Here is a 21,576-nt window from a genome sequence, read left to right on the forward strand (position 1 = left end):
CGTGTAGAAGGTACGAACTTTCCAACAAGCACTATGTGGGACAATCACATGAGTAGATATTAAATACTCTTCAAATACTATATAAACACCGCTGGACGCGAAGGAGGCAACCACTCAACTGCGCACTGACGATGTCCCCTCGACTGGGAACGAAACTTTTGTGAAGCCCCGAGAACAGTCTAATGACTATCTGGTCCACCACCACTACACATACCCGAGCTGCCAATATTTCCACGCCCTGACATTCGCTAGGAACTACATAAGCATGAACAACTGTGTTGAGTACATTTTCACGTTACTACCACCCAACATCTTTACAAGAATGTCGGTATAAATATGAAGGCGCCCCGATTTCAAATAGGGTAACTTCAATGAACTTTTTAATCCTGATATGATGTTTGATGTGGTGCCCTTTTACCGAGACACTCTAGTGTCTGTCAACCATCGACTTTCGTTCAAATAAAACTCCCCAAATTAACGGTCCTAGGCACTGATGTAAATACTACCATTTCTCTTAACACTTTAACACCTAACTTCAGTGTGGGACATACTCGAGAGCATTTGATAGACGTCCGACCATCAGATGCCGTTATCACATTTTCACATTTTGTATAATGCCTAAGCAGCGCCACCCGTACGACCGAAAAACAATTGCTGCTTTCCCCTACTTCAAAAGAACCTTTGAAACTGGCTTTCGATTAATTTTTTGCACATACGAAGGATGCTGTGACCCAAATTGTGTGTGAAAGAATGAGAAGACCACTCCCCTTGCATCAAACTTTGATTCCACTTGAACAGTAATTCGCCGTTGACAATGTGCACCAAGTTAATATCGCTTTGTGAGCATGCAACGGAAAATATTCATTAGGACAAGAAATTTAGGTAGTTAAGCGAACATACCAGTCGAGTCAATAGGGTAAGTGCATCCAACTTCCATGCGAGGAGGTGAGTAATCTTAATCGATGCAAAACCTTCCTATTTTGAGTCAAACTTCAAGAAGATCGAAGCCCACCCAACTGCGACGCCCAGGGAGGTTCGACGACTAGGCTTGTTGTTAGTCAGAGCGAGGAAGTTTTACGTAACACAAAACCTTACAATAAGGTTGAGAATCAAAGCCTCCCATATTGGTTATATTTTGCCCATGTTTTATTCCCAGGACTCATTCAGGATTTCTACAAAATTGCATTCATTGAAGCACGTAAGATGCAATGGCACTTCAAGAACATCCTTTTTGGCTTTCTTTTCAGAGAAGCACTGTGACTTTTGGTCAGGCTAGTCTCTCAATGTTTCGCACAGCCATCATCTTCAAATGTGCTTTTCACGACTCCACCTATACTTCTAGAACACGCTTCACATTTGAATCCTTGTTTGCTATTACTGAAACCTACCGTCATTCTGTTCTTCCTCATATTTCGTCGGTACCGTTTCGGTGATGAATAGTCATTTGTTTAGGTTTCTGACAACACGAAGACAACAGGTTAAGTAAGGCTAAAGTCAGCCTATCAATGGTAAGAATATGTTAGAAAGCGGGTTGCTGAATTCCTGTTCACCATACGGTGTTGTAGTGCATAATTTTTGCATCTGTTTTCCGTCAAAACATTCCACGTAGAGAATGAAAGGTTTGCTTTCGTGACAGCGTTTGACTTCTGAGCACGCTTACCCCTTCTGGAACCAAGCTACACGGTTACCATTGCTCGGCTGTACTGTTTGTCTTTCGTTTTCAGACAGCGACACCCCTTTGGACGAACCAGAACACATTCATTTAGTCGGGGAACGCCTTGTCAAGGAGTGGGACGAATCGGCGGAATACGAACTGTAAGTTTTTTCAAACCTCCTGAGGGTCTCCATATATTAATTCTCTAAAGCTAGGAGGAAGCCTCGTCTTTTAGGATCACTAGAATATGAAAAGCTCACCTTTGTCTGTCAACCAATCCTTCGTTCCAGCTCAGTTTTTGGCAGCGGTGACAGGCGAAAATTCAAAGAAAATGGGACAAGTTTAGTTAAACATTGTCAGGGAAACAGTTCAACACTGCTACAGGTCGGTAAGGCATCCCCAGATCCAGATCCCGTTCTCAATCAGGACTAATCAGGAACTGATCACTCCCGTTTTTTTACCGGAGTCCAGGTGTTAACTGACTGCCATAAGAACCATGTTCATACGATGAACTGCAATCAGGATCCATTTTTACGATTGCCCGTCCCCAGTAATTTGACAAATGTGGGGCATACAAAACGAGATTATCAGAAAACACGAATGAACTGACGCTGATACACGTACAGAACGGGACAGTGGTGTATGATTAACCATGTGCAATCCTGAAAGGTGTTAGCATGTGTAGGTGTGATGATTAGAACTATGATCCACTCCACCCGGACTGATCGAAAAGACGCTGGAGACCACCAAAACCACTAGTATGAAAACGATCAAGAAAAGGAAGTTGGTGCATGAATGGAAGTCCTCTATTACTCTAATGAGACTGTACGGCTACCAGCGTTACGTAGAGTCACCCGCTGGATTGGTCTGAACATGAGAAACGAAGTCTCAACCGTCCCCCCGAGTCACGTAATCTTCTCTAACCAAAGAAATCGATGAAATGTACACAATAGCTAACAAGTAATATTGAGATTTATCCTAAAACTCAACCATGAGGTCTTATCTGATATCCAACAATAAACTCAACAGCTATTTTCTAGATTTGTTTGGAGCGGTGGATTCTTTGTTCGGGGTAAATTTATCATGGTAGAGAAGTCCAGTGCACCAAAGTTAATTTTACCTAGACAAGTGTTGGTACATAGCCCCTTTTAGCTTTCCACGTGAAGTATGAGCGCGTGACGTGTGGTGGTTACCAACTGCTCAAAGGTTGCTGACCAGCTACACCCACTCCTTTCAGAAAGCGCTGGTCAGCAAAATGTACGGATAGGAAAGTTCTGCGTGTTACATCGGCGACATAGGTGGGCTTTGAGAAGCAGTCATTCATATATTCCTTTCAAAATAAACATGTAGTGCTTTTTTCTTGACCGGGGGCACTATTCATAAGGTCGCTGGGAAGTCATCGACAGCCCACGACTTGATTCGTCCTTCTTGCAGAGGGCGCAGTTCCAGAGTTTCCGTCAACCCCGCGTTGTACTTATTCACCAAATTGTTCGCAATTCGTCAGACACACTTATTTGCACACAAACTTGGTTTCAATTGGAAACTCAACGAACTCCCACCCGAATCTCTCTAGTTTATCCCACCGTTCAAGTAAATGTACTGCACCAAGGCCGCTTCATGTTTCGCTTGGCACGATCTTCAAGATATCACACGATATTTCGTTTGCGACGCATATCACTCATAAGGTTACTGAAAGCTCTTCGACGGAACATTCGGTTGAAGAATATCCTGAGAGGGAAATTCAGCTGGGATTCAACTGAGTCGTGCATTAACACCAATCTAATTAGCGAATGCATGTATGAGTATGTCTTTCCTTCCCATCAACCCAGATGTCCGCTTCTCAAAGGGACGTTCCTTGAAGAATTGTTGAGCCTCGTAACCCCCATTACACCTTCTCAAAGACACACCGGTTTCATTCGGTAAAACACTTTCTACCCTTCGAACTTTTGACTTCTTCTGCCTTCATCTTCCCCCTACTAGCATCTTGAAAGAAGTTGCGGCAATAGCAAAGCGGTTACACCCCGATGGGGCCGGTCCCCCAGGAAATGGGAAATCCGCGATTACGACCGACGTGAGTTATGCTGTACCATTCTGCCGACAGTTGAATCAAGTATGCTGGCGAACTTCATTGAATCTGCTCCGAGATCCACTTGCTTCGGTGGTGCAAACACTCGTCTATCTGTTCTTCGCCTTGTCTATGGGGACTGTCTATTTTCAAATGGACACTTCGCTTGAATCAGGAATTCAAAACAGAGCTGGCCTTTTCTTCTTCTCCACACTTCAGGTAGTATTCGTCAATTTGGGATCGATTGAACTCTTTATCAAGGAACGTGTCCTTTTCATGTAAGTGCCTTGCATTCATCACGGAGATCTGTCATTGGTTAGTAAGGTAAATGTTTAGTCGTTTTAGTCAGAGGGAGGGAAGAGTTTTTTGAGTAAATAAGTGAGGATTGATGGAGTCAAATGCAGGTGATATTCACCGGTCAAACGCTTCACTACCCTAACATGTTCCATCGCAGGTCTATACACTATGTGTACTGCATACTTCATTTTTATCTACACACTGTATAAATGTCAGGTCTAATGAATAATCACTGGGATTCTTGGATCTGTGCCTAACGTGTAAAAGCTGTTGCAATGTAAACGCTGATTGTTTCCATTTGTCCATGAGCTTGCATATCACCGTATACGGGAGTAGGTGTGTAAATCCCAGTCAATCAATCGATGTCAATTCATCAGCTATAAACCGTGTACCACAGACACATTGGTTCCCACTGCTATAGTTCCGATCACCGGAGTGTGGGAGAGTTCGAGAGATATTTGCACGTTCATTTGATTCAGGAATTGAATAGCTACGCATTGAAGGTGATAGCTTTGATGCACGAGTGTCATTGACTGCACTATTGGGCCGTTTCTGTCAGTGTCAATGACCATTGGTGAGAGGAGACTCAGGGTCCCATCCAGGGAGTTTACAAGCTAGTGTTTTCGTACTTCGTAGCCATACATACACTGTTCACCTTCCTGTCGCTTCCACTCATCACAGGACTGGAAAAAAATCCCTGTGAGGAAGACGGTCTTCTGGCATGCGAAGTACATGTCCTAAGCAGCGCAACCTATGACGCGTGTGTAATTCGTCCATAGCTGGAGCGCTTCTTCTGCATAAGACTATCTGGCGTACCTCAGCATTGCTAATCCGATGTTCACGTAAGACCTGACTAATGCTTCGAAGACAACGATGGTCAAACACGGACATCTTCCGTACGCCCTCTGCGCGTAGAGGCCATCTTTCTGATCCATAAAGCAGTATAGATCGCACTGTCGCAATGTAAACTCTGCCCTTGATAACAAACTCACGTCATGTCGGCGCCATAGGTATCGGACGTCGGAAAAAGCTGCGCTGGCCTTCTCAGTTCGAAAAGTACTCTCATCCCCGGCCACTGTACTGGAATTTATACAGCTGCCCAGGTAAACGAATTTATCTACGACGTCGATTGGCTCGCCTGCCTGTAGCAGCACCTTACACTTTGCAGGTGCGAAGTGCATGTGGCAGAGTTATTTCGTTCACCCCTTTCGGTGCCTAACTGCCATGCCACCCGAAGGTCAGTAGCTCCCACGTTAACACATGAGCAACATCGGTGTTTCGATTGTCCTTTTCTTACTCCATTAGTTGTGGAGAACCCGGGCACACATATGGCAGCTTCGCATAGAAACTGTTGTGCTACACTGTTTTACCTCCAATTTCATTATGCTTTGAAAGAGATTTATCGGTCATCCACATAATCACCTTCAGTTACTTTCACATGGCTTCAACTGTCACATTCCTAAATATGGAACCAAAATGCACCGTCAAAGGTTTGGACTTACTGGACACTGTCCCAAGTCAGAAAACATGGGAGATGAGGATCAAATAATCTTGAGTAGGCGCCCGAGTACACACAACACACACACCCCTGGGCTAGAATCACCCGCGACCTCATGCCTACTGGACGGATGTTTCCCCAGCTGGGTTGCCGCAGATCACATAATATTAGTCCAACCTTTGTCTGTTCCCGATCATTCAAACGAACTAATGTCTCGGTTATTTTGATGGTATAAGCATTTGGTCAACTGTAGGAGGGATATTAGGGAGCTCATTGATGGCACTGACAGATGTCAACTTCCATTCAACTAACTAGAAATGTGACTGACCTATGTGAAATCCGTATGCATACGCGACGTGGGCCGGTATCCTCGGTAGCACAGTTAACTGAACAAATGAGAAGTCGACGGCTCGCATCTCGCTCATAGATGTCTCTACATGACTTATATTTGGGTTCTTACTCACGGAAACGATTTAACTGTCTCTCGTATATCTATTACGACTTTATAGGACTATGTTGACCGGTCCTTCCATTCAAAGAACTTCGTCTCTTTTTATTCCATTCTGGCTTACAGACATGAGAACAGCAGTGGATACTACAGGATATCTGCGTATTTTTTATCTAAGATACTGTGTGACATACTCCCAACCAAAGTCCTCCCAGTCCTCCTATTCATGCCCATTTGCTACTGGATGGCCGGCCTATTACCAGAGGTCGGTGCGTTCTTCTATTTCGAGCTCCTTTTAAGCATCACAACCTTGGCCGCTGCCGCAATAGCGCTTTTCATGTCAGCAACCTTCACGCTGTTTGGGATCGCCAACGTTGTTGTATCCATTCTGTTTGTCTTCATGATGGTGAGTTTGAAGCAGTATCCGGAAATTTTGGTCGATTATATTAGTACTGGACAGGAACAGGGTTTACCCATTATTCTTGTGGAAAGACAAACCTTTGTAAGGGGTAATATTGTCCTCTCGTTCAACCGAAAGTGATGCAGATATGAAATCTCCTTCATAGTTACGGTTTTGCATGGTGATAGACGGTGATAGACGTGGAAGACTGAAGTCCTCGATTCTAGGGGCTTCTCGAGTTCTCGAGTTCGACAAAGTACGGTATTGGAAACCATCGTACACCCACTCTGTTCATCTTCAGTAATTTGGCTTTTAATGAGCATTGATGCTACACATTTGCAATGAAAATGTTGAAATGGGCAGCAAAAATCTGCGGATTATATGTTAAGGTTACCGAATCCCTATGGAGAACCCTAAAGCGATTGTTCCAAAAGTACGACCCGCTTGCGACACAAAGTTTAGGCACTACTTTATTTCACTGTCAATGATGCTGGCCTCAAAATCAGGTTACTCTTGAAGTGCGATTGACTGTTTTTGGCTGGTAAACAGTATGGAATACGAACAACATGGAATATGAACAACATGGAGCCGTCTTATCCTGGGTGTCCCAGGTGTCCTCGGACTGAAATGCAATACTTGAATAGTTTGAAATAGAAATCACTGTTTCGTCAGGCGTGTTGGGTGTGCGAGTGCATCACGAATTGGGAGTAGCACGTCCCCAAACTACGCCTCACACAAAGACATACACACGGCGGAAATGGTTCAGGTTATTCAGATGGGCCACAATCCTATTTGCATCCGTTAATCACCTAGTCAGAACCCTGAAAGAGAGACCAGAACCATTCCGACATCGGTCGACTCGACGTCATTCTCAGGGGTCTTCAGATTTATTCCATGTTCCGTGACTGAACATTATGCATTTGTCGTCATGCTTGTCAACCAATACGTTGAGAGTGATTTGCGATCGGGACCGACGGAAGCAAGTGGCAGCACCTTATAATTCACTTCACTTAGCTATCCACAAAATAAAATAACAAGCGTCCTGAGTTCCAGATACACCACTCAATCATTGACTCTATCGTGGGTGCATTTTCGATACCATCACTGTCAAATTCACAATTTTCTGACGTAATAGTAACTAGGCTCAACCCGGCGCAGTGATTCACCGGAATGACCTAACTGGCGGAAACAATCAGGCAGAAGACTAACGTGTGAAGTTATCAGCATATTGAGGTGAAGCCTTTCTCAACAGTCAATGAACAACTCAAAACACAACGCGCGATCTGATTATACCTGAACCCAAGCCAAATACGACAGACTAAGACAAAGATGTTACCTTCAGTGATCAGTATAAAAGCTACGAGAATGATTTCAGAGTTACAGAATTATAGCTCAAGATCGGACTATTACTACTTTAGTAACCAATCTCAGTGATGTGTACACCCTCAGTAGTTATGACCATATTTTACCATAGCCACCTGCAGGATAGTCAATTACCTGTGAGAACTACCATAGCTTAGTCAGATCTCAACCTAGCAAGACTGACATCTCCGGTGGAATCAAACAGCCGATTCTGTCCGTTTGCTAAGTGAAGCGCAGACAACAGATCTGCGATTCGCGATCTGCCGAAAGCTTGCCACATGAAACAGCACCAGTGAATCTGATCACGAAACATCTTAATGAAGCTTACATTAATCATGACGATCTATTATAGTATCATTTACCAAAGAAGTGATACCAGGAGCGCAGAATGTTTTGGGTAACTTAGCAACGCGACGGTCCAGGATCCTATCTCCTTGGACATGACGGCGATTGGCTGATTTCCATAGTTAGGCTTCCACTCGTCTATGGCAAGTAACTCGCGACTTTGTAGGAGTCCTTCTTGGTGTCATTCGGAATGTGCTGGAATGTGTGTTCGAACCGCGGACCTTCCGCTTTGTAAGCTGGCGCCTTAATCACCGAGCTATCTCGAGCTTATCTCAGTACTAAGTGCACGTCCACTAATCAGTTATTCCCGTTACCAACTTGAAGTATCTACGTTAAGCGAGCTCCTAGATTCGCAAATAATAGACTGATAGCCGCAGGTGGACCAGCTCTGCCTCTGTAGTGTTTAGACCTCCGTTGAAAAAATCTGAATGTTTCATACGGAACCTACGGAGGCGCCTTAAGAGCTATCTCGAGCTTATCTCAGTACTAAGTGCACGTCCACTAATCAGTTATTCCCGTTACCAACTTGAAGTATCTACGTTAAGCGAGCTCCTAGATTCGCAAATAATAGACTGATAGCCGCAGGTGGACCAGCTCTGCCTCTGTAGTGTTTAGACCTCCGTTGAAAAAATCTGAATGTTTCATACGGAACCTACGGATAGTGCAAAATGTTGAACTTTTTTGGAAGTTCGCGGGAATGCTCGAAACGTGCTGCCTCAACCTCGGGGCCATGTATGCTAAGCTTGTCTGTCCCATCTGGTCATTTATTGCTGGCGATACTGTACTCCCCTTAGAAAACATCACCTCTGATTTCTTCGCCGTAAAACAGCAATAGCGGTGAATGACACGGATGAAAGACATGGAGTATGCCGCCGGTTGACGTACATCTGTCGAACAGCGGAACTACTTGCGATAACTCAAGTAGTCAGCAAAAATAAGGAAAAGTTGGCCTAGTGCCCCCGAAGAGTTAGAGTTAGCACATGATATCTAATACTTGAACGCGAGTGTTGTGTGGAATCTGCATTAAATTGAGATACATTGAATACAACGAATAATGACTTTCCTATATTTCATCGCAGGTGTTCGGTGGATATTTGATCAACCTTAAGTCAATGGCCGCATGGTTGAGTTGGCTGAGATACTTGTCCATATTTCGATACAGCATGGGTGGGCTGTTGACAGCGGAAATGCGAAGTCTGACATTCTGTCCAATCACAAACACCTCTGTACCAGGAGCACCGGACAATCGTCAATGGTAAGGTCTACTCTATCACTCACTGTCAAACCACTGTTTGCTATTTTCGAATGACCACACCCACCTTGTTTCATATGATCCCGTACGATAAGTACTTGGTTTGAAAACAAGACTTGCGACGGAACTAATTGAGCATATCAGACTAACTGATTAGACCTCGGTGCGTATTCGTTCATTCGAGCTTCCAGACTATTGGTCTCCACAAGTTGAAGCGCTTTCAGTAACTTTATGCACAGCGTGTCCAGTGACAGTTGCATTTTGTTGAGTGCTTGCTACTTACAGTGACGTGCTCTTGCAAAAGAACACACCGTTTCATGTACAACGCCACCAAATGGGTTCGGAGTTTATTAGCACGAATGAGACCTGTCAATTTTGACCAAGAAATTTCATGGCGTGAAGCTCATTAGTTAGGAACTGATCGCAGCTTACGAAGTATGTGTTTAAAGTCCAAGCCGATGCATTGGTTTTTGATTATTCCATCGATCAGCAGGATGAATTATACGTTATGTACAGGTTGGTGAATTGTCTCACGTTCTGCCACTAGCTACTGAACTGGTGTATGTGTTAAATCAACAGTGCGAACAGGTAAGCGACTGATCACCTGAAGAACCCAAATAAGGGTAAAAACGTGTGGTTAACCACATGAATAGACGACTTAATGCGGCACAGCAGTTCCGTCACCGCCGAACGTAATTCTTAGCTGGCTCTTGAGATTTGCCTTGCTAACTATTCTCAGAAAAATGAACCAACTGTCAGTGCTTTTTAGCTTTCTTGTCTAACTGATGGATTTAGCCTAACAGAACGAGTTTCGACATCAGAACAACCACATAGCATACGGAAGTTGAAAGCTCTTTTAAACGAGTGAAAACCGTTCAACATGCTTTTCATGTTCCAAACCAAGTACGAGGCCGGTTCTTCAAGCGTGCGCAAAGTGCTAGGTCACACACCTTAATATGTCTGTCATTTAGACTTGGACGACTTTAGCTGTTGTTTCCTATGAAGTGACTGTTTCATTGACACTGTTAATATGGTCTGCGCATGGATTTCATCACATCTGAAATAGCGCATTTTCTCCCCCAAAACAGCCAATCAGGAACACTTTACTTGCGTGATCAAGACCTCCCCTATGCTACGGCTTGGGACTTATGGAGCAATGTGTTCGGACAAGTGCTAATAATGATATTCTTCTACATCCTGTGTTATGTTCAACTTCGTCGAATAAACAAATACAAATGATCAGGTTCACGCACAAATCAGGACCACTTATGCCTTTCTACAATCATACGAACCCAGTGATATCACGATTCCATTCAATTCGTATCATTTCCAAAATTACTCCTTCAGTTCAAGATTCCTTCCCTTCGGTTTTCGGACATTTGCGTATTTAAGTAGACCTGATGGTTAGACATTTCTGACTCTTCATTTCAGAAGGGCTTGACTCACTCTGTTTACTGCTGTTTACACGACGAAAGCAGATGATCATGTTCCTTAGAATTCCCACACGGTGTCCCTTCCTCAAACACGTATCTACCTATCAGACACAGATTTTGCATCGCTGGTTCAATCCCGACTGCTCCTACACTGTTTTTATACTTTATGCACGGTGTTCCAACTTCCTGTCGACTGGCTGACTGTACATCAATTTCTGACCAGTAAAGATACTACACTGTTCAAACCCGTCGTTTTGATACTGTAAATTCCCTAGCTTCTTGTATCGACTTAATCTCCATGGAAAAGTTGATGGGTCCCCTGGATATTTCGCTCTACTGATGAAAATGCAACCACCCAGGTAAAATGCATCCTCTAAAATCTACCTCCAAGTAGTCCGAACAGATATTTCCGCAGTAAATGACCATGTTTTAGGTAGTGAGGAGGGTTTTAGGTTGTCAGCATTGCGGGATCCATTTTATGTATAGAGCTGAAAGATTCCTCGGAACAAAAACTGGGTAAAATTTACGTCAGCACATATATCGATTGTGGCGAAATTGCTGTCTGGATCCCAGGTGCTCTATCAGAAAGAGCTAGCTAATTTGTCCCTGGTCATCGGAAGAGGTACCAACGGTTGTTGCGAGGACAAAAAAAGAATTTTGTCTAACATAAGGGACAAGAAAAAGAGCGCCAACTGAAGCATAAAATAACTTTCAAGGCAACTTGTCAGTATTACCGACTCTTATGACAGGATTCATCAACCAAGATCAAACTCAGTTAGCTCGTGTCACCGTTTGGTTGACATGAATTGTGTTGCTCCGTGAGAAGATCCACCGTGGCAAAAACTGGGCGAAAAATAGCATGACCTTGTGTTAACTGTTCAGTCACTCACTGGATGGGTAAGAATTTTCATATATCAAGCTACCGGTACCGGAATCAAACTGATTCACATGCATCTGATAAAGCAAATTCGTATAGACGTAACACGCTATATCACAAAGGTGTGATTCAGGTGAGTCACCCGTGAAAACCTGCCAATGAACTTGAATAACTATCCAAGAAAAGTGGTGTAGCAATAAAAATGCTAAACATTTTTTTCAGTTTGTCGGGATCAGCAGAGGTAACGGCCAACAATAAAGCTACAATTCGGTTACCCCACCAATTTCACTAGGATAATGGAGAAAATAGCCATCTCAGACGGAGTTTTAATGAGACGAAACAGCTTCCGACTCACTGAGGAAGGCTCTGCTGTCACTTGTTGATTAATTTAGATGAGATGGTAAATCTATATTCATTCAACTGTACCATCCAGTCGGTGCATAGCGACCATGTCATCGGAAGGAAGCATGAGGGTTGAAGTAATACCACGTTGCTCAAGCCTAGACAGAAGCACTCGAGATGCTGAGTTCGGGTTCGAACCACAGACCGTAGGTTCTTATTTTAATCAGAGTCATCACGAGCGCAGTGGTTAGCACTATCAACCAGCGTGGATTATTTTCTGGCACCGGAAATCGTGAAGGTTGGTCCTCCTCTCGAAGATATGTACAGAAACATGGTTCGTAGGTAATTTTCACCAAAAAGTGGTTCAAAGCATTCCGTATTCTGTTAACAATTTGGAGAAAGGCCTGGTGTCCCATCCAATGGCTCAGATTAACAAAACTTGGGACTCAAACAATCGAACTTGAAGTTTAGTCGATATTCCTCAGGTATAGCGTGAGCTGCCTAGCACTACTGATATAGACCGCTAACTCTGACAGCGACAGTGATTTCCATGACAAGTTACCATAATAGAGCACTATCCAGTCGGAGGCGCGAATGGATGGAAGAAGATTCGTGATTGTAGCCTATAACAAATTTATAAGAGTCTACATCACTGAAGGCTCGGTTAGGCAGCACGACGCAAGAATCTCTAGCTAAGAAAGCAAAGCAAATCTTGAAGAGTGAGCCGAGCGGCCTTGATGGGTGTACATAACGGATGCGGGCCGACAAGAACTCGAGTGGGGATTAAGTTACAATAGATTGAAGCGTCGTGCGTGCCTGCATGGGTTTGCTTCTGGCTCAATTGAGAGCACATTTGCCTTGTTGGCAGAGGTTGGTTTTTTGCACTTTCACCTCCGTTTGCATACGTTGGACTGAAACGTCACAATTGTGTAGTCCAGTCTGGTCTCCTTAAACACGACGTCCCCAGTGGTGAGAAACAAACACCAGAGAGTAACCACTCAGTAAAACGATGTAAGACGCATCCGAATGAATACAGTTAAAGGTTGTGCTGGTTGCACAGGCGTTTCGACAGGAAGTAGTTTTCAGAACATGATGACATGAAAACCGAAAGCCGATCTTTATGTGGTATAGGTAGTGTTCACCACAAAACTATTGTCAGCAAACATCTACAAGCAAACTATTACAGCTTGGTGATACATAGCGAATCAAATCCCGGTATGGTACAGCTTCCGCTTAGGATAGTACCCGTAATTCTTGGAGAGTGAATCGCATAAGACAAAACTTGGGAAAATGGACTCCTATTTTCACCTTGGGATTTTAGAACTTAAAAAAAAGACAACCGTTCAGCTATAGAACCCTTTCGGTGCCTGGCTGCCATGCCACCCGAAGGACGCACGAGGGCTGGTTGCCAGGTTGCCCAAGCCTAGATAGGAGATGCAGAGGTCGGATTCGAACGACGAATCTACCAGTCGGTAAATTCACGCCCTAACCACTGGGCCACTTCAACCCGATTTACTGTTAGATCCCAAAAGTCCTCTTCGTCCGGTCAACCATAGGTACCCAGACGAAGTAAGTTGAGCAACTTGAGGTGATGAATACGAGATGTAAGGAAAAATGAGATAACCTACAATGTTCATAGCCCTTTCCCTGATGGCTGTTGTACATGAGTTAACTCGGCACTGACGAGGGTGCCGCCAAAGTGTGATGAATTCTCAGCTGGAAACCGGGCCAGTTGCAAAATACCACATCAGTCCAATGACAAGATTACATGGCTGGTGTAACCACACTACAAAGGGGTTTAACATGTCATGAAAATATAGATTCTGATCAGCACTTAGTGTAGTCGAATCGACGTAGGAAACGTATGACGATCAGCAAAGGCTGTCAGTCACACTCGAGCACGTAAGCACACAAGCATGTAAAGCGAACGAACGCCGTACGCGACGATGAAACGCCTTTCTGACAATTAGGTTCTCCACACCATGCTGCCTCGGTCTGCGCTTGTTTATGTATAGGCTAGAGATTAATTCATTAACAGAACCATATGGTGCTAGGAACGTTACTAGTACACGAATTTCCCTGTTGCGTTGCTGATTGTATTTAATGGGTATCAATGGTTCAAGATGGTCTTGGGGGCGAGTCGCCCAAGCCCTCGGGTTTTATTTCAACTCAGCAATCTTGCCACGCACAGTAAAATAATTCGCATACATATCTAGTACAAACTCACCTTATAAAAACGTCTTAATCATAGCGGTCCTCCCAACGAGGAGCACAGCACTCTCAATCGTCTGAAGTAAAGAGCATTCACAGTATGAATACCAATATCGATGATTTGTCAGGAGGCGTCGGTGAAAAGATTACGATATAACGGAAGATGGTGTTTATGAATTACGTTCTGACAGTTTTGCGTGTTTGGGCAGGGCTTCTACCCTATAGGCTGCCTAACCGAAACACATATCCGGTTATAATCTATGGTAATCTGCCGCAATTTTGTGACTGAAAACAGCGTTTTTATGGAGGTTTTGCCCTATAAGTGAAGCCAACCTATGCTGAGAAGCGCCGCATAGCTGTTTCTTCCTTACCCGGAATCACCAGAAAGGCGCATCTCACTAAAATCCAGTGTCTCGGGCCCGCGACCTCCCGGCTGGCAATTTGAACACTTAACCGGTCGGCCGCTAGACGCTGATCAGTAAGCAGTATGACTAGTTCGCACTCAAACAACCACGGGATCGATATCGCGTGGTCACATGTGTTGATTGGCTACTTGAGTGACAACGTCTCAGACGGACATTTCATTTACCGAGTTGGTTTTATTCTTACTTTGAGCTGCTTATAGACGGTTGGTGACATTAGAGAGATTTAGTCCTGTAAGAGATTCCAGTGTATGCTAAAAAGCCAATATGATTGGATCGCACGTTATCAACGATTAGAAATAAAGGTTCAACATATGTACGACGATCCTCAGCAGTTTTCGGAAGGCGAATACCGAAAGTGAAGATGCAAATATATTCTACAAATACCACTTGACAACCTCAGTAGGCTTTACGCCTACGTCTGACAAAGTGTCTAGGCAGATTGGTAATGTCCCGGTTGAGTATTCACAGAGTGCTAGGGGAACAAAGTGCCATAGGACTACTGCGAACCACTGAAATGCTAAATATAATAAGCAGGGATGAGGAAGCAACTAATACGAGTATCAGGAGAAGGTCTGGAAGTAGGGGTTGAGAGTGATGAGATTTATGGTCGTGGTGTTTACGCAAACCTGTCAACTAACGAAAAAGGATGTGCACAAGTCGCCTATAGAAAAATACTTCGAGTAGCGTGATGAATAAAACACAACACTGGTTGATAAAAATCTATTCGCCTTCATTAACCAGCATATTAGGAATACCGTTTGAAATAGGAAATTCACGTCCTGTTTCTGGACACACCAAAGTGCCTTCAATAATATCCACTTCCAACAAGGCTCGATGAGCGAGTTTGAGAAACTCCTCGTTTTCCGCATAATCCGGTGGAAGTTCACCGGGTAAGATAGGAATGTGATCCACACCAATCTGCAGCAAATAAACTCAAGTTCGAGGAAAACAGAAACAACACTAACTTCATCGGCCACCTTTTTCACAACGCTCCATTCAACTTTGGGAATCAGGCGAGATACGTATGTCGGGTCGAAGTCGATTGGTTTCACCTGCAAATTTTTCACCTAACGGGGAGGTCAGAATAGAACATGTCAGTTACCTTTAATCCTAATGGGTAGCCTACTTTGACAGATTTCAGCACTCTGGATGTTAGTATATTGTGCAGGAACAGTTTCATTGTGACAGAATTGCTGAAAGAAAGAAGATGGAAGTACAAAGACACTAGGAAATGTAAAACGAAACAGTGTTCGGCAAGCAAAAAACATGTGTGTTTGCCGAAGGTGACAAGCGAGTAACCTATATGATTGGTGTAAAATCAGACTGCGCAACTTAAGACAAACGGTGAACCTGGACAGTTGCTCCGAACCAATAGCCAAACGCCACTTGATTTAACTGGGTCCACAACTGGCTTCTGCTAAGCGTTTCCTTAAGCTTGAGCTCTCCAGAAATATCTTACGACCAACGCACAATTTCAGAAGCTACCGCTTACAAATGAGTGGACGTCAGCTCCGACGTGACTCACATGTGCCCCTATAGAACTCGGCCAATCGAATTCACCGCCCAAACTAGCTGCACAGGTACCAGTGACAGCAATCTTAACAATGGAGAACAGCAAATTAGTTTACTATAGAGTTCCAACCGTTGATGGTGTACTATGGATGACGGTTTTGATCACTGCAACATGTGATTGACGATACGAAGGGGACCGATAAAACGATGTCGGCAAAATTCTCGGGGAAAAGCGGTGAAGAAAAGATTTAGAGATTAAGTGAGTGGACAAACAGCTTCACTGACTAACCCAAACGACACAAGCCTCCATCTACGTGGCAGTTTAATTTGAGTAATCACTGGTTCGGATATCGGCTATGTTAACCAGGCGAGTTACACATTGGCCTCCCAGGCTTATGCTTCAACCTTTGGAATATTACACAATACAATAATATAATAATGTCATGTTTAACATCAGCCGTATTCAGTGATCTCGGATTTATTAAACACATCAACTCGACACTACTATCTCACTAGGAAATACTAGCGATAGCAGTCATTCGGTTATTGGTTTACCAGTCGACCATCCACGCCCACCTGAAAGCAGCATTGAAGGCCACCCGCCAGAAACTATTGCTACAGCAAGCTACTCAGGGGGAAGTGTGACACTCCTTTGCAACTAACACCTGGATGCAAAGGGACGAGCGCTAGTGCTCATTGTTCGGTCATCGTTCTTCTCGTAAAAGGCCTCTGCCTAACTTGCTCACTTGGGCTTACATGAACATCCCCAGCTCAAGCGCGCTACATCACTCGCCTACACACAACCCGATCCTGTTTACCAACTATGCAAAAAATTCGACCGCTGTCAGTCAAAAAAACTCTGTTCGTACGCCAGTCAACCACTCACTGTTCCTAGCTACGTATTCGTATCAATGGGGATAGATTATTTCCAAAAGTGTTTGGGATTCAGCTTGATAACTGTACTCACTAAGTAACTGAGTGCGTCGTAGTGTTTTGGAGCGCGACTTATTTATCTTTAATTATGGTGATCCCAGGAACGAATGTCGCCAACGTTGTGATAACGAACAACTGTAAACCTCCAGGACATGGTAGATGATGCTATCTGAAATCACTGTCATTCAAAGTCCACCCGTTCGCAAATCCCAAAACACTTAACAGAAAGAAGCGTCGTTCCGGGTGTATCGTTTGACGAAGTACTACCGCTCGGTTTATAGATGAGACATGTGGTTTGCCACTCCATGCTTTTGGATTTTCCAGTAACCAACTGAATACGTATTGATTTGTAGATAGGTTAGATGGCTTCGATAAATTCTTTATTACCTTTATGTATATCCTGTCCATAACGTCTTCCCTTTTCGGTGACTTCATGTTTGTACCGAAAACTGCGCTTGCTGATGTGGCGCAGTCTCTTGGGCTACACGGAGTTAAAGAACTTAATGCACATGTAGGTTAACACAGATATCCTATTCATTATTCGCAATTTTTCCCCCATTTACCCAGTAGAATTATTTGGACGAATACAGTGTGAACCACTACGGCGTTCGTAGACAATTATCGGAACATTTAGGATGGAGTCCAATCCCCATAAAGCAGCCTCCAGCTTCCAAACGGCAACATCCTTCATACGACGTAAACGAATTCCGTTGCACGAGATGGTCCACAAGATCGATACCATAATAGAGCCACTGTAAGTCGGTAAAATATAGGAAGCTGAGACAAAAAACATCACCAGAAATCGAATCGCTCAAGTGGTTGGAGCGCGAATTTACCGACCGGAAGGTCCGCGGTTCGAACCCGAAATTTGGCACTCGACGTCCCCTGTCTAGGCTTGGGCAACTTGGCAGTATCCCAGCCCTCGTGCTTCCTCCGGGTGGCATGGCAGCTAGGCACCGAAAGGGTGTTACAGCTGAACGCTTTCTTTCAACATCATCAGTATATCTGTGTATATTCACAAAGTCCAACTCTTATAATGTGGTACCAAATTTACCACAGGGATTTGGAGGTACCAGTAACCTACGGAAAACCACAAAAAGCTTCCACCTACGGGTAGTCACTTTTCTTCCACGTGTGATTTGTTCGGTTTCTTTGAGTTGAGTTTCGCCTTTCCGGTTTCTGAATACGGTTCATTTGTAAAGGACCTAGTTTGCCAGGAAGTATTTTCGACCAATCGTTGATTTCAAGAACATTCTGGAGCAGTGGCTGCTGGGACCGCTGTCGGATCACTAAGATGTCTTTACTGAACTAACATTCGTTTAAACGAAACGATTCTGTGTTGTCCTTATCAGAATGATCTTCATTATGGCTTCCTAACAAAAACTTCATCCATTGTGCTGATGATTGCCCCTACAGCATGGTATGAAAATAATTGGGGGTTTGCTTTGGGGTAGCCTCGAGAACAGCAATATCCGTTGTTTTATCAAGTCGACTGCACCGCCTAAAAACCCTCAGTGCACAAGTTCCACTGCTCACCATTCTGGCAGGTTTTTGAAAGGTTTCAGTCATCAATCATGGTCATCATCATTATCATGGACAGCGCGTCCGTATTCAACACTGAGGCTTCGCTGCCACACAACTATGATTTATTTGAAGGTCTTATTGTGAAGAAAAGAATGAAGGGGGCAGGGAAGGAAGTTAGTGCTAGCTTACTAAAATCATTCCGAGGTGCCTACACCTCCAGATACTCATTCAGGCAATCCGGATTGAGAACCGTATCTCGCAGCGTATCCAACCAAGCGAATTCAGGGTCACGCGGTCCCCACCTGGGAAGCCAGTAGCACTGAGAGAACCCAGACTTTTCGTAATATTTCATGCCCCTCTGCTAGCTTCACCTCCCTGCTTCCGCCACTCTAGCCAAACACCAACCGGAGGACCATGACAACCGTAAAGTCTATCTAATTATGCCCGAAAGGGAGAGGAAACGGTTGAGTGAGGGAGGGGCCTCAGTGCTGGCCTATGTCAAGCATACTGAGGTGCCTACACCCCTAGGGACTCAGCCAGACAATCTGCGGAGAAACCGACAAGTACGTTACTCACATCAATCAGCCGCCATTTCCTGGAATGTCCCCAGTCAAGCGCAGGTGGGGTCACGGAGACCCCATTCTGGAAGGTGAACAACGCTAAAAACACAAACACTTATAATCTCTTTCACACCCTTCTGCAAAGTCAAACATTGTTAAGCTCGCGGTTCGCACCATTCTGAAGTAGGCGTGGAGAACAACAAGCGGTAGACGGTGTTTCGACATGCGTTGCACATGATCGAACCACCGCAGTTGATGGTGCTGGATGTTTTCCCCGACGGAAGTACCTGCTGTATAAGCAAACACCTGTATACGCAATCACCTCGTTACTAATCTGTTGACGCCATCCAAAACCAGTAACACATCTGAGGCACCGGTGGTAAAAAAACCTGAAGACGCCTCATATCATATAACCACAGAGGCCACGTCTCGTACCCTTAAAACATAGCCTGTACTGCAACACGGTGTTCGGCGGCCAGCCGTCCCTAATAACCTGATTTTCCTTGTCTCCATAAAGGGCTGTGTAGAGCTGCCGTGCCTTTTGCTATACCATAGTGGGCAGAGCAGGAAGCCAAGGGACCGAAACCGAGTTGCACTACCGTACTTCAAGACACAACAACTGGCGACAACCCGAACCCACAATGTCAATTTCGGCAGAGCAGCTCCAATTAATTTTACAGCAACAACAGAAGCAGTTCGAAGAAGCCCAAATGAGGCTTGTTGAATCTCTGATGCGCAGTATGTCGGTGAACGCGACAAAAACGTGTGAGCCTCAGTCTTCTTCCGCAGATGCTGCTGCCAACTCGATTACTGAATTCAATTTTGATGCTGAATCTGGACGAACTTTCGAAAGTTGGTTCAAGAAATATGAAGTCATGTTTCAAACCGACTTTGCTCAGTTTGACGATGCATGGAAAGTTCGACTGTTGCTGCGGAAACTGGGGACAGCTGAACTCGATCGGTTCACAAATTTCATACTCCCCAAACACCCTCGTGACCTAGGTTTCGCAGATGCTGTCAAAATTCTGGCCTAAATATTCGGTGAGCAAAGTTCCTTGTTCAATATTCGTTATCAGTGTCTCAGGATTGCCAAAAGGGATACTGGGGATTTCATCACGTATGCCAGTGTGGTCAACAGAGAATGCGAACGCTTTCAGCTCAGCTCCATGACCGAGGACCAATTCAAATGTCTCATCTTCGTGGCTGGTCTTCAATCACCACACGATGCAGATATTCGGACCCGGCTACTGAATCGAATTGAACAGGATCCAGAGTTGACGCCTCAGAAACTTACCACCGAATGCCAGCATCTTATCAATCTCAAGGCTGATGCTGCAATGATTGGACATTCCAAATTCTCTCAGCCTGATATGGTATGCAAAGTAACTTCCAAAAGAACGTCAAATTCAAAACGAACTCCAAGAAAACCGCCCACACCCTGTTGGTTTTGTGAAGAATAGCACTATTCACGCCAATGTCCCTACCGGAACCACAGGTGCAGTAAGTGCAGTCGAAAGGGTCACAAAGAAGAATGCTGCAGAGACAACTTCAGGAGCTCGCGCAAACACCGACCCGACAAAAGGATGCAGGCAGAGGCAATGACCGCCACATTCAGGATGAAATCACCCGGTCGACGTAAATTCGTCACATTATGTATCAATGGCACACCAGTTACCCTCCAACTAGATACAGGTTCTGACCTCACTCTGATTTCAAAACGAACCTGGAACGAAATTGGAAGGCCACCAGTGAAACCCACAAAGTACATCGTTCGTAATGCATCTGGTGGAAGCCTCAAACTGATCGGGAAGCTGAACTGTTCCGTAACGTTCAAGGGGATTCAACTCAATGGTACTTGCTATCTCACGAACTATACAGGCCTTGATCTTTTGGGCCTGGATTGGATTAATGAGCTTCAACTGTTGGATGAACCCCTCAATGCCGTTTGTGACGAAACAACTGAAAATGGCCCCGATACGTTCACGACAACATCACGTCCTGACGATTTTGTAGTTACAGTCAAACCGGAGACCAGATGGAGCATACGCGACACAGCGACTATTCAGCTTCTGGCTTCCGGCAGCGGTAGCCCTCTCACCTCAGTGCAATTTGGTGAACCCTGCCAGCAGCCCGCAACGTTTCACCCGCGGTCTGAACCGTTCAGTTTACAGTCCCAGGTTCAGACGGATCGTCCTACTGCTATTCGGAAAGTCAAGGAAGTGGAGCCGGCAGATGGGACGCCACAACAGTCACACAGAGACCAGCCACTGATTCGAAGATATGGGGAATGTTCTCCACGGTGGACGCAGGGTCGACTATATCAAACACGAGGCACACGTAAGAACATCAGCACAGCCGCGTCAAGCGAACCAACTTCAGGCAACAGACTGCGGTCTGGTGAGGGGACCACGTCGCATTGGAAACCGGACAGCCGTGAC

The 21,576-nt window shown here is 44.7% G+C and overlaps 2 protein-coding genes across 2 annotated transcripts in view; one reads left to right on the plus strand and one right to left on the minus strand.

Annotated features, from left to right (window-relative positions):
- Positions 1 to 10,984, plus strand: part of T265_08932 (hypothetical protein) — a gene marked incomplete at both ends in the record, with an annotated part of 41,034 nt that extends 30,050 nt beyond the window's left edge. The window contains 5 exons of the mRNA XM_009174871.1: positions 1,725 to 1,815; positions 3,635 to 3,997; positions 6,089 to 6,368; positions 9,149 to 9,324; positions 10,410 to 10,984. Of these exons, the coding sequence (XP_009173135.1) occupies positions 1,725 to 1,815; positions 3,635 to 3,997; positions 6,089 to 6,368; positions 9,149 to 9,324; positions 10,410 to 10,560 (1,061 nt within the window). The remainder of the gene's footprint in view (positions 1 to 1,724; positions 1,816 to 3,634; positions 3,998 to 6,088; positions 6,369 to 9,148; positions 9,325 to 10,409) is intronic.
- Positions 10,985 to 15,329: 4,345 nt separating this feature from the next.
- T265_08933 (hypothetical protein) lies at positions 15,330 to 15,789 on the minus strand (the record flags this gene model as incomplete). Its single annotated transcript, XM_009174872.1, has 3 exons — positions 15,330 to 15,527; positions 15,575 to 15,661; positions 15,712 to 15,789. 3 exons carry the CDS (start codon positions 15,787 to 15,789, stop codon positions 15,330 to 15,332), a joined length of 363 nt encoding a protein of 120 aa, XP_009173136.1.
- Between the last annotated feature and the right edge of the window lie 5,787 nt (positions 15,790 to 21,576).

The sequence above is a fragment of the Opisthorchis viverrini genome (assembly GCF_000715545.1).
Source record: "Opisthorchis viverrini unplaced genomic scaffold opera_v5_246, whole genome shotgun sequence".
NCBI classification, from domain to species: domain Eukaryota; kingdom Metazoa; phylum Platyhelminthes; class Trematoda; order Opisthorchiida; family Opisthorchiidae; genus Opisthorchis; species Opisthorchis viverrini.